Genomic DNA, 10,906 nt, shown 5'->3' with positions numbered 1-10,906 from the left:
GTGTTGTTTCACACCATGCTGCGGCGGCACTCGCGCCAATGATCGAATGCGGGTGCGGATAGCATGCCGTATAGCTGTCATGCGCATCGGACGCGCGGTTGCCACTGCCGCTGCTGCGCTGCAGCGAGGAGTTGCTGAGACGAGGGCAACTGCCACCGCGTGGGAGCGGTTCCTGGTCTTGTGTGCCGATCACCATGTCCTGCAGTCGCACCGGGGCGCGACCGTTATGCACTGCCGCCGATGCAGCATAAAAACCATGAGGTGGCTGCGCCACCTCATGGTAGTGCAGCTCTACACGATTACGGTGCCGCTGAGCATAGGACATGATGGGCAGGAGCTACATACACACACACATACACGCAAGCAGCACTAGACCAGGTTGAAGAGGGAAGTGAGGCACTCGGAAAAGAGAATAAATACAAACCAAAAAAAGTCAAGCACTGCTGAAGTTATCTACATCAGCGACAGTGACGACGCGGATGGCAGCGTGGTGTCGCCTGGAGGCGAGGGGCCCATGCACACAATGAAGGGGATAAGAAGAGGCTATCGCGCTCTATGGTACATGGTGGAAAACAAAACTGCTCTAGCAGAAATGCGAGTCGCAGCGGTGTGTTGAGGAGCAGCTGCACAGAGCGCACAAGCAAGCGACTACGTCTCCTTTTGCGTGTTTACGGGGTGCTGTTGCCGCTCACCTCTACAAGGATACCTCGCTTGTTCTTTTTGCTGTGGAGCCTCTTGTGTGGGCCTTCTTTTCACAGCCTTGGCAGACACGTAGACACACACACACACACACACACACACACACACGTCATGTGCAGGCGTGCACATATATGTATGCGTGTCAGGTGTGGGGGAGAGTAAGGAAAGGGAGAGAGAAAAAGAGGGAGAGAATCGCAGCTGCATCTATTCATACAAGGCCAAAACAACTGGAGGTGCGTGCGCGGGCCCCGTGCCACTGACTCGATTGACACGGTCGAAAAGCCCCTTCCACACCGTCGATGTACTCCTTCAACGCATGTCGCGGGTGCGGTGGCACTCTAGCAGTAGCAGCGTGGCTGCTTGAGTATCAGCGTGCATGCCGTGTGATCGCTGCCTTCTCGCAGGCTATCGGTTTTGCACTGTTACCTGTGAAGAGCTGCACACACACACACACACACACACAAGCGCGAATACATACTTGGCTTATCCCACTGCTGATAAAAGGAATGAAGCAGAGATATGTCAATCTCACACCAGAAGAACTCCAGTGCCTCAGCATCCGTGGGTTGGAGGTGTTGCAGGAGAGCAGAGCATGAGAGATGATATTGACTTTCTAGACCACGTGTCACACGCTTGCTGTGCGATCGTATACTCGAACGACAACCTGGACAGGTCCCTTGCCACCTCTGCTCCGGCAAACAGGAAGAGGCGCGTGCGCAACACGTTCATGTCTGTCCACGAATAAGAAGCTGCGTTCCACATACATTACATGTGTCTGCTTAGCCTGCGCATGGCCGCTTAGGACGTGTGTGTATGCGCGTGCGCGAAGCCTCTCTCTTTCACACCCATTCTTCGGCCTGCCGAGTCTCGCCTGGCCAGGCCTTAGGAGGAAGGGAGGGAGGACAGCCCCTGACCAAGAGGGAACGGGAAACACGTGCACTGCCGGAACATGGATGCACACGTGTGAGTCTCGGGGAAGCGAACATGCCTCTCACGCGCGTGCTGCTCGCCAGCAACCAACAGCGCGACCCTGTCCTTGCCGCTGCTGCAGATGAGAAAACGCAAACAGTTCAGTTGGCCTCCACGCGCATAGGTACCCGTTCCTCGAGAAAGGGCGACATCAACGAGCCTGCCCCTTCCCTTCTCTTCCCGAAACGAAACGAGAACGCGAAGACAATGACAGCAGAATTACAAAAAAAAATTACGATGACGACGACGACGGTGCTGTTGCTCAGCGTTCAACCATCACGCGAGGAGGAGATGAGGGACAGAGTTGCCGGCACCCATTCGTCGATGCGAGCGAGTTCCACGCCTTCGTACACACACCTTCCGTGCCCGTCTCTCTCTCCCCCGCTACTTCGCTCCGTTACCGAGAGCTGGCGGTGGGCAGATCCAGTGGCTCACAAGCCGGACCACTACACGGCGCCATTTGGGGATCTGGCCTTGCGGCTTCCAGCTTCTGCCTCGGCACCGTCGGCCTCCGGCTGTGGTTGCTGTTGCGACATGATCACAAACTGCTGCCACAGGCAAGCCAAGCGGGTGACCTCGACCACAGACAAGTCCAGCACTGTCATCGCGCCGTCCATTCGCAGCTCCTGCAGCATGTAATGCACCAACTCCGCAGGTGCAAATCGGGAGAGCGACTTGTGCACGGTGGCGGCGCGCAGTCCCGGCTTCATGAGCAGGTTGGTAAAGTGAATCAGGGTGGACGCATCGAGACCGTGTGCGAGTGGCACGGAACGCGGCTCCAGCGTCAGCATTGCGCCCTCCACCTCTGTGCGCGGGTAGTAAGTCTGGTCTAAAAACGTCTGCTTGAGGCGAACGTGAAAGAAGCACTGGCAGAGGACAGAAAGGCGGCTGAACTGCACGGACCCAGCCGGTGCCAGAATGCGTTCGGCCACCTCGCGCTGGGTGAAGACGTGTACCGGCACACGGCCAAAGGCGAAGAGCCCGCGATGCTGCGAGCAGTCCACTGCGTAGCGCATCAGCAGCTCGGTGATGATCTCGAAGGGCAGGTTTGCAATCACCTCGACCTTCGCATTCCCGTTAGACCACCAGTAATTTGTCACATCGAAGGCAGCGTTAGGCGACGCCGCTGTTTCCGGGTCTGCCGCTCCTTCAGCACCTCCGCGGTGGGTGTCGTCACTGTGTTGGTAGGGCTGCCGCGCGCGGCGCTGACGCAGCAGCCGTTCACGTTGAGCCGAGCGCAACGGCGCACCCTCGTACCCATCCGCGTCGTTCTCACCGGCGTCGTCAGTGAAGGTGACTCTCTGCGATCCACTGCTTGAAGAGCGGCCGGCTGCCGAGTTGGCCGCCCAAGTCTCCTGTCCAGGACTGGGTGGACGCCTTATGTTGGCCTTCACAAAATGCGGGAAGGCCGATTTCAGCAGCTCCAGCTCGTCCACCTTGAGCACGTCGGCGGTCACCCATTGGAACTTATTGCTTGTGTAGCTGCGGATCTGCTCTAGGTGTGGGCTGAAGCGTTCGTCCACTTCGATCCCGAGGACGCCGACGCAAGGCCGCGTCAGCAGACTCCGTGTGAGTGACCCGACGCCAGGTCCCAGCTCCACCAGCACCTTGTCCGGCGTCGTGAGTGTTGTGCGACTAAGATAGCTGACGAGTTGATGGGTGAGCTTGAGGTTTAACATGAAGCGCTGGTCGTACTTGGCAAGGAACCCGGCGTGCGGTACTTTGTACAGTTGCTTGATGCCCTCTGCCTTAACGCGCGGTCCGCCCGGGCAGCGCAGCGGGGGTAGCGCAACTGGTGCCGCTGCCTGCGGCGACGACGAAGCCGAAGCGCCGTGCATTACAGAAGCGCTAATATCGTATGTAGCGGTGGAGCTCTTCGTCGCCGAGGGGCGCCATGACGTCCGCTGATGCTGCGCTGTTGCCTTGCTCCATCGGGCCTCGACGCGGGAGCGACACAGCCGTGGTGACACGGAGACCAGCCCCGCGCCGAATCCTCGCTTGCTCGCGGAGAGGGGCAGTTTCCACGACCAGTTCAGTTGGCCCCGCGCGAGTGCACGCCGCATTGCATCCGTTGAAACAGTGCAAGCACAGAATGACGCGGGGGGGTGAGAGAAGATGGGTGAAGGTGCGTGTGTGTGTGTGTGTGTGTGCCGGGGGGGGGGCTTTTGTGCACGGTGCACGGAATAGAGAAAGCGGAATGCAAGATTAACGGGGCAGAGGGCACACGGGGAGGGAGGGGGCAAATCGATGGCGGTGAAGAAAGGGAGCGTGAGGCGGCGCACACGCGCATTGCCTCTGTTTTCAACGTTCCTGCTTCTCTGCCACACACAACGTGAGGTCGAACCCCACTCTACTACCGGCCTGTTACAGCCACCACATCGCGTGGCGCGAAGCGGCGGTAGACGCGCGCTACAGCAATGCGCCGACTCAATCATCGGAGCACGGCACCTGCCTCACACTCTCTACTCAGCATCCGCTCTGCAGGTCGCCGCACAGCCGCGCCACCCATTGTGCCGGTCCCCATCTGGGGCATCCCTTGGAGTGAAAACACGTAGGCTCCCCACATCGGCAGGCAGTGCGAGGGCCGGGTGAGATGCGTTCGAGTCAGGCTGACACTTTACCTGTCCCATCGATGGCACAAGCGTGTGCACGGTCGCAGGTCGCTCTGACGTATCGCCGTCCAGGACCTGGCCGGCCACATCAGCAGCAATGAATTGCACTGGCCTCCCCCCTCCTTTAGGTTGTAGGTGCTTGACCTTGTCACCGCCAGAGGTGTTTCGGCATTTGACAGGAATAGGAGGGGTGGAGAGGCTGCTTGGGGACTCCACGGAGTTGGGTAATGAACCCTGAGGTGCAACAGTGAGGTGTTCCCCGTCATCAATGGGTGGCATCCGAGCAGCTGATATTGAAGGGGGGGGGCTGGCGGCGGAGGTGCCTTGCATAGGGATGCCAGGTCTTGCGCGGGGTGACGTTGAGGAAAGACCTGCAAGCAAGTCGACCGTGCAGGTTGCGAGGGGGTGAAAACATGCAAATGGCAGAGCCTCGCTCACCATAAAGGATGTGTACGCGTTCCTCGTGTGTGTGTGTGTGTCGTGCTTGGTCGTAGAGACCACCGTTGGTGACACGAGACGCCTCTTTCTGTGTATTATGCTTCTCTGTTGAGCGGACAGACGAGGATAATACGAGCGGGGCGGCACACGAGCAAATGGCGCGCGAAACAAAACAAAGCGGGTGAGAGAAGAGGAGGGGGAGGGGGAGGGGGAGGCGACTTTTCAAAGAAGTGCCCTTTTTTTTCACGAATGGCTATCAGGGACACACCCGCATGCAGAGATGCTGTGAGCACTAACCACCCTGTGCGACGAATACGCATGCCGACGCCGCATGGGACAACAGAGCGAAGATGGAACGAAAGAAAAACCCGAATTCGTGGATGTGGCTCCGCAGCTATCAGCGTGCGATTCTCAGACGCGTGCCACTTCCTTGAGGCAATTGGGGTGCGCACGTGGCACACATCCACATGCACATACACACAAACACACACACACACAGAATAAGAACAACGAAGAGAAAACGCATTGATCACGGAAATAGAAGTAAAGCATGGGTGCAGAGAACAAGATAAGAGAGAGAGGGGGCGGGGGAGAACATAAACACACACATACACACACACAGACAGACAGACACAGAGAGTGGATGTGGAAGGGGGGTACCATCGCTGTATCACCCATTTGTTGGGCACCTGCGCCACTCCCTTCCGCTCTCCCTCTCCTTGCTTCTACTCTCCCCCTCCCTTGTCCCACTCCGATACAGCGCGGCAACCACGGCACCGGATATAACAAATGCACACCGAACGAGAAGAACAACAGCGAAGATACAAAAATCGAAATCGTCAAGCAATGCTCGTAATAACGGCGGCGCTGAGGCGAGTAGCGTAAAGCAACAGCAACAGCAGCAGCAGCCCTTCACACCCTCGCCACACATATGAGCATGCGCCAATACACCAGCACCATGGCTAGGCAACCACACGCTTGTCTTACATCGCCAAAACACGCCGGCGGCAATCCTATAACTGGCTCCTCCCCCCTCTCTCTTCTTCTGCAGCCAGCATGGACAGCATCACAGCCGCTTGATGCATTTTGGGCCGTTGTGAGGGAGGAAAGACGAACAGGTAACGCCTAATCGCTGACACCGAAGACCAGAAAGTACACGAACTCTGCCACGTTCAGCTGCCCCAGCAGCCGCCCTGTGTCCGGGTCCACCATGAAGAGCTCCTTGACGCGGCGCCGCACAAAGTGGGAGAAGATTTCCCGCAGCGTATCCTTCTCGTAGAAGACAAAGATGTGGTCGCTAATCTTGCTCGCCAGCGCCTCCCGCACCGTCAGCTGCGTGTCATACACGCCCTGATTTTCCATCCGCAGCAAGTCGCTGCGACTGACAACGTCGATGATGACACCTTCCTTCGGAGAGCAAACGGCGATGCTCTCCGTGTTGTGGTCTAGCATGAGCGTCAGCGCCTCGCTCAGCTTCTGCTCCATCGTTGCAAAGATGGGCTTCCGGCGGTGCGCACCGACTTGTGGCACATACATGAACGGGACATCGAAGATAGAGCTGTAAGGGCCGACACGCACGTCAGAAGCGATGCCGACGCCACCAGACCCGCTCGCCCCGGCGGCCTCTGCTTGGGTGATGATAGACGCGACGTAAGGGGGCAGCACATAGGCTTCGCCAAGAGCAAAGACGCCTTGCGGGTCGTCATCGTACTCTTCGAAATCGTTTGACCTGAGCTGGTGACTGTTGTTGTGCTGCGGTGAGGATAAGTCGCTGTCGCCGGCGACGCTGGTCGTGTTTTTCGCTGTGGATATTGTCGAGTTCGTGCGGTGAGGGGCACCAACACCACCAGCGCCGTCACCTGCTGCGTCGCCCGTGCTGCTGTTCGCGCCGCCGCCGGCCCGGCCGATCGAACCACCGGCCTTCTCAATATGAAAGAACATCACGCCAAGGTACTCGACAATTTGCTCCACGTCCATCATGGCAACGAGGCTGAAGTCTTCGCCCTCTTTCTCCGCTAGGGCGATGATGCGGCGGACGCAGTGCTCCCGCATCATCTGCAGGCAGTCGTGCAGCGAAGTGTCTGTCTTGCATGTGATGATACCGCTCTTTGGCCCTGGCGGCGCACCCAGCTTCTCCTTCGGCCGCCCGAGCCCCTGCGCCGCCCTCACCTCCTGCCAGTGCTCGATCGTCCACAGAGCCACCGCGTCTGCCTCTTTCGGGTGTGCCTGACAGTACAGGAGAATGCAAATGTAGTCGGTGGAGGTGAGCACGCCGACGTACTGCCGCTTGCGCGGGTCCCATAGGACGCAGCTCTGGATGCGCGTTTCCTGGGCGGCGATGAAGGCGACCGACAGCGGCGCCTGCACGTCGAGGACCACCACCTGCGTTGACACACCGAGCATGTCGTAGCAGCTGCAGTTGCGCAGGAAGCTGGCAATCGGTGCCGCGAGGGTGGCACACTCCTCATCTGTGGGTCTGTATCCGGCCTCCAGGAGATAGGAGCCGGCTTGATAGCTCGTGTGCGCCGCACTCGCGGGGTAGTAGGAGTGCTGAACCTCAGACGCAGACATAATTACGCGTGGGTAGGTAAGAGGGGGGGGCACGAGTTCTAGTTGAACGGAGAAGGGTGAGCGAAAAGAAAAAAACAAGAAATGATAGAAAACAGCGTGAGAGAGAGGGATTCGCGAGACGTGGGCGTATGGGAGGAGACGGAATAAAGGCGCGAAAAAAGGGAGGAGGAGGGGAGATGGCGTTCCGGGGCGCACACAAACACATAAACCCCCTAAAGACAGAACAAAACGAAGGTGACCAGCAGCGTGCTGTTGCTCCGACAGAGGGGGGGTTGGGGGGTGGAAAGAGGGCAACAGAGAGCCAGCAATGCAAGTGTACAATCGCAACGAGAGGACACGCAGTTAGGAGGAGGCGTCCGAGACGTACGCCTCGCGGAGCTCCGAAAAAAAAATGTGGAAAGAAAACAGAAAAGTGCGCGCGGACAAACTATGTGGCAGTTAGGACGGAGGTGCGCGATGCGATATGCGCGCGTGGCCGTGCATGCGTACGGTTACGCGTGTGGCGTGACCACGTAGGGAGTGATAAAAAGAGGGGTTCGGGTAGTGGTTATCATGACGGCTGAACGTGGTGAATCATGGAGCGCATGGATGACGGTCTTCTCTGCACCTTGCCATTTGTGGACAGCGCTCTGAGCGAACGATGAGATAGAGGCGGATACAAAGGTTCATCCTGGGTCGCGCACTCCCTGTTTTTCGTCGGCTTTCGTCCTCGTAAGTTTTTGCGGCAGGCGTTCGTTGTGTCGCTGCGACGGGAACACCTTCACGTGTGCGCACGTAAGAAGCTACGCTGTTGCCGCTAAAGAGGGGTAGAGAGCGAGAGGAACAGCTGCGCTCCGCTACACATGGAGAGACAGACACATGCCCACGCACACACACTCAGCACCCCCCCACTTTCGTCAACGGAGATCGTTTTTTTTTTCTCTTCAACGTGTCACTCTACCAGGAACATTCCAACAAATATATGCATCCAATCACAGCTCACCTACCTCTGGTGCGCTACGGCTGTGCCAAGGAGCCGGGCCGCCCAACACCGTTTGGCGTCGTACGGCCAACTGCACTTCTACTGCATACAGCGTAGTCCAGGCCACGGGCTGCACTCGGCATCAGCGCATCGCCGACACGATCCGTAGTGGGCTGGTCCAAACGTGGCCATGATCACAAGTCTCTTCCGCACGGCGCCCGCCCAGGCCTGTCCTGCCGGCACCAAGAGCCTGCAGCTGTTACCCTTGGGCAGGCTGTGCAGGCTCTTGGCTTCCCAACAGAGAGTGTGAGTAACTAGGTCCTGCTATCACGCACTGAGGTGGTCGGCATGGCCACGGACGAGCAACGAAATAAAAAGAAAACTAGAAAGAGGAGGCGGACAACAGCAACATCAACCCTGGAAACTGATTAATAAATGGCTCGATAGATCCGGCAACGCATGGGATACGAGTGGGGTACAATGCGAGGAGCTGTGGCTGAAGAGAGGGTGGAGAACAAAGGACAAGTGGACTCTAGCAGGGCTGACGACGTACTCCCCACAGCCGCCACCACCACCACCATACACACACACACACACACTAGATAATAGACAGGAAAGGGGGAGCCCCCTTTTCTCCCCTCAAAAAAAATCCTTACAAGCGTTCCAATGGGGAACAACAATACGTGTGGCTGACGACCACTAGTACCCATGACGAGGACGAGAGGGCAAAGGAGGGGAGAGGGGGAAGTGCGGATGTAAAGTCGGCTCGACCCTGGCACGGCTACAGCGGAGGCCCAGCATCGTCCTTGTGCGGGCAGCCCCGCACTTGCACAAGATGGAAGGCGCGCATGAGATGTCCCCTACGCCATTGTGCCCCTCCACACCTCGAGGGCGCCTCTTTTTCCGTCACTGATACAGCACCTAGCTGATGCTCTTCTCCGATGCGTTGGAGCGCGGCTGGATTAGCTTCTTCCAGTTGACTGCGTAAGCGTTGATGAAGGAGCGGATCTGCGTCGAGATCTGCGTGGCGCTGAGCTCTAGCTTCAACAGCGCATCCGCATCAATCTGTTGAAGCTCCATCAGCACCGACGGTGCCGCGGACTTTGTCTTTTTGTCGTCGCCGCTGACGTTGCCGAGTACCTTGTCTTCCACAGACCCGCGCGCGGCAAGGTACTCGCGTGCCGCGTACATGCCCGCCACACCTGGCGCACCGCCTTCCTTGTCGCCACTGGAGCTACCGAGCAGCTTCCCTTCCAGCGAGTCGATCATTTTCAAGACGGCCATCTGCACCTCGACGCCGAGGTTGTCCTCCGCCTTTAGCTCAGGAATTCGGCACGCGATGACGGTGCGGATCGTCTCGGCGGCGCGATAGATGTCGTGCAGCTGCCCCTGGAATTCACGAAGCGACGCCACGACTGTGACTGGCACCGTTTCCGCGGCGTCGGCCGTGTAGGGCTTCGCCAACACTCCCTGGCGTGCGTGATGTGCGTTCGTGGCGCGCGCCTCGAGGTCACTCACCACCTTCGAGGACCACTCTTCCACTACGGTCAAACTCGCCTCCTCAGTGAAAGCGTCGCGGATTGCCTGCGCCATAGCACCACGCTTCGGTGGCATCTTTAGTACGTGCAAAGGAAGGGGGAGGGAGAAGAGAGTATGGCCGTGTATGATTGTATGTGCGTGTGCGTGTGGGTCTTGATTAGCAACGGATGTGTAGCACGCACAGAACCGGATTTGCTACAGAACAAAAGGAGCACGAGGGCAGGAGGGAGGCAAGGGGGTGGGGGGAGAGAGAGAGAGGAGGTTTTAGACGATGGTGGTGGTGGTGGAATCATGAACGACGATGAAAGTAGCACGGCCGTTTCTTCGAATGGCGCTTGTCCAAGATGGGAGTGACTGCGTGTGGCGTCGTGCTCTTCGAGAGATCCTTGTGCCGGCGCACAGACACAGAGACACGCATGCAAGAGCAACGGACGCCCACGTGACTCGGCTCGGCTGCATCACGACTTCTCGGGGGATCGTTCCGTGCTGCTACTCTAGTCTGCCCTGCTGTTCAGATTTTGTTGTTGTCCATGTGTGTCCTCAAGGGGTTTCTGTGAAGGAGAGGTGGAAGAGGGCCCGAAGTACCGCACCCCTCTTTTGCACCTTGCCAGATGAACTCCCCATCATAACGGCGTTGCCTACCTCGAGCTGATGCGTGGAGTTGTCTTGGCGTGCCGTGATGGCTTCGACTTCGCAGTCGGCGTTGGCGGCGGCGCTTCGAATGCAACGGAGGTGCCATCGGCACGGGCCGCTTTCGTCTCCGCCGCCGGCGGTAACGTCTCAGAGGCGCGTCTCTTGCGCGTAGCTGAGGTCTTCTTGCCCGGCCGTCGTTTTCGTGTCGTGGAAGCACACGGCACCTTCTCAGCCTTCTCTGACTCATCGATCCAGAGGAAGCTGTCTTCGTGCGCGCTCGAATCTGCGTGTGACTCATGCGGAGGCAGCGCCGCTGTTGTGGGTATCGGCGACGACGGCTCGACCAACGCGGGCGAAGGATCACTCGCTGCGCCGCCACCGGTGGTCTTCCTCTGCTGACCGTTCCGCCAACGACCACCTTGTCCCCGCGTGCCTCCTCGTGATCGTGACTGATGATCCTCGACGGCGCCGGCAGCGGCGCCAG

The 10,906-nt window shown here is 58.5% G+C and overlaps 4 protein-coding genes across 4 annotated transcripts in view; all 4 read right to left on the bottom strand.

The window, feature by feature from the left end:
• Window positions 1-2,114: 2,114 nt before the first annotated feature.
• LINJ_35_0790 (putative rRNA dimethyltransferase) lies at window positions 2,115-3,506 on the bottom strand (the record flags this gene model as incomplete). Its single annotated transcript, XM_001468857.1, has 1 exon — window positions 2,115-3,506. One exon carries the CDS (start codon window positions 3,504-3,506, stop codon window positions 2,115-2,117), a length of 1,392 nt encoding a protein of 463 aa, XP_001468894.1.
• Window positions 3,507-5,843: 2,337 nt separating this feature from the next.
• Window positions 5,844-7,289, bottom strand: LINJ_35_0780 (conserved CBS domain protein; the record flags this gene model as incomplete). The annotated part of the gene is made up of 1 exon (XM_001468856.1): window positions 5,844-7,289. One exon carries the CDS (start codon window positions 7,287-7,289, stop codon window positions 5,844-5,846), a length of 1,446 nt encoding a protein of 481 aa, XP_001468893.1.
• Window positions 7,290-9,171: 1,882 nt separating this feature from the next.
• On the bottom strand, window positions 9,172-9,843 carry LINJ_35_0770 (putative proteasome activator protein pa26; the record flags this gene model as incomplete). The annotated part of the gene is made up of 1 exon (XM_001468855.1): window positions 9,172-9,843. One exon carries the CDS (start codon window positions 9,841-9,843, stop codon window positions 9,172-9,174), a length of 672 nt encoding a protein of 223 aa, XP_001468892.1.
• A 457-nt stretch (window positions 9,844-10,300) lies between these two features.
• Window positions 10,301-10,906, bottom strand: part of LINJ_35_0750 (conserved hypothetical protein) — a gene marked incomplete at both ends in the record, with an annotated part of 2,898 nt that continues 2,292 nt past the window's right edge. Inside the window, one exon of the mRNA XM_001468853.2 lies at window positions 10,301-10,906. Within this exon, the coding sequence (XP_001468890.2) occupies window positions 10,301-10,906 (606 nt within the window).

The sequence above is a fragment of the Leishmania infantum genome, chromosome 35 (genome assembly GCF_000002875.2).
Source record: "Leishmania infantum JPCM5 genome chromosome 35".
In the NCBI taxonomy this organism is placed as follows: Eukaryota; Euglenozoa; class Kinetoplastea; order Trypanosomatida; family Trypanosomatidae; genus Leishmania; species Leishmania infantum.
Note: the sequence above shows the minus strand (reverse complement) of the source record. Positions and strands in the feature narration are given on the sequence as shown.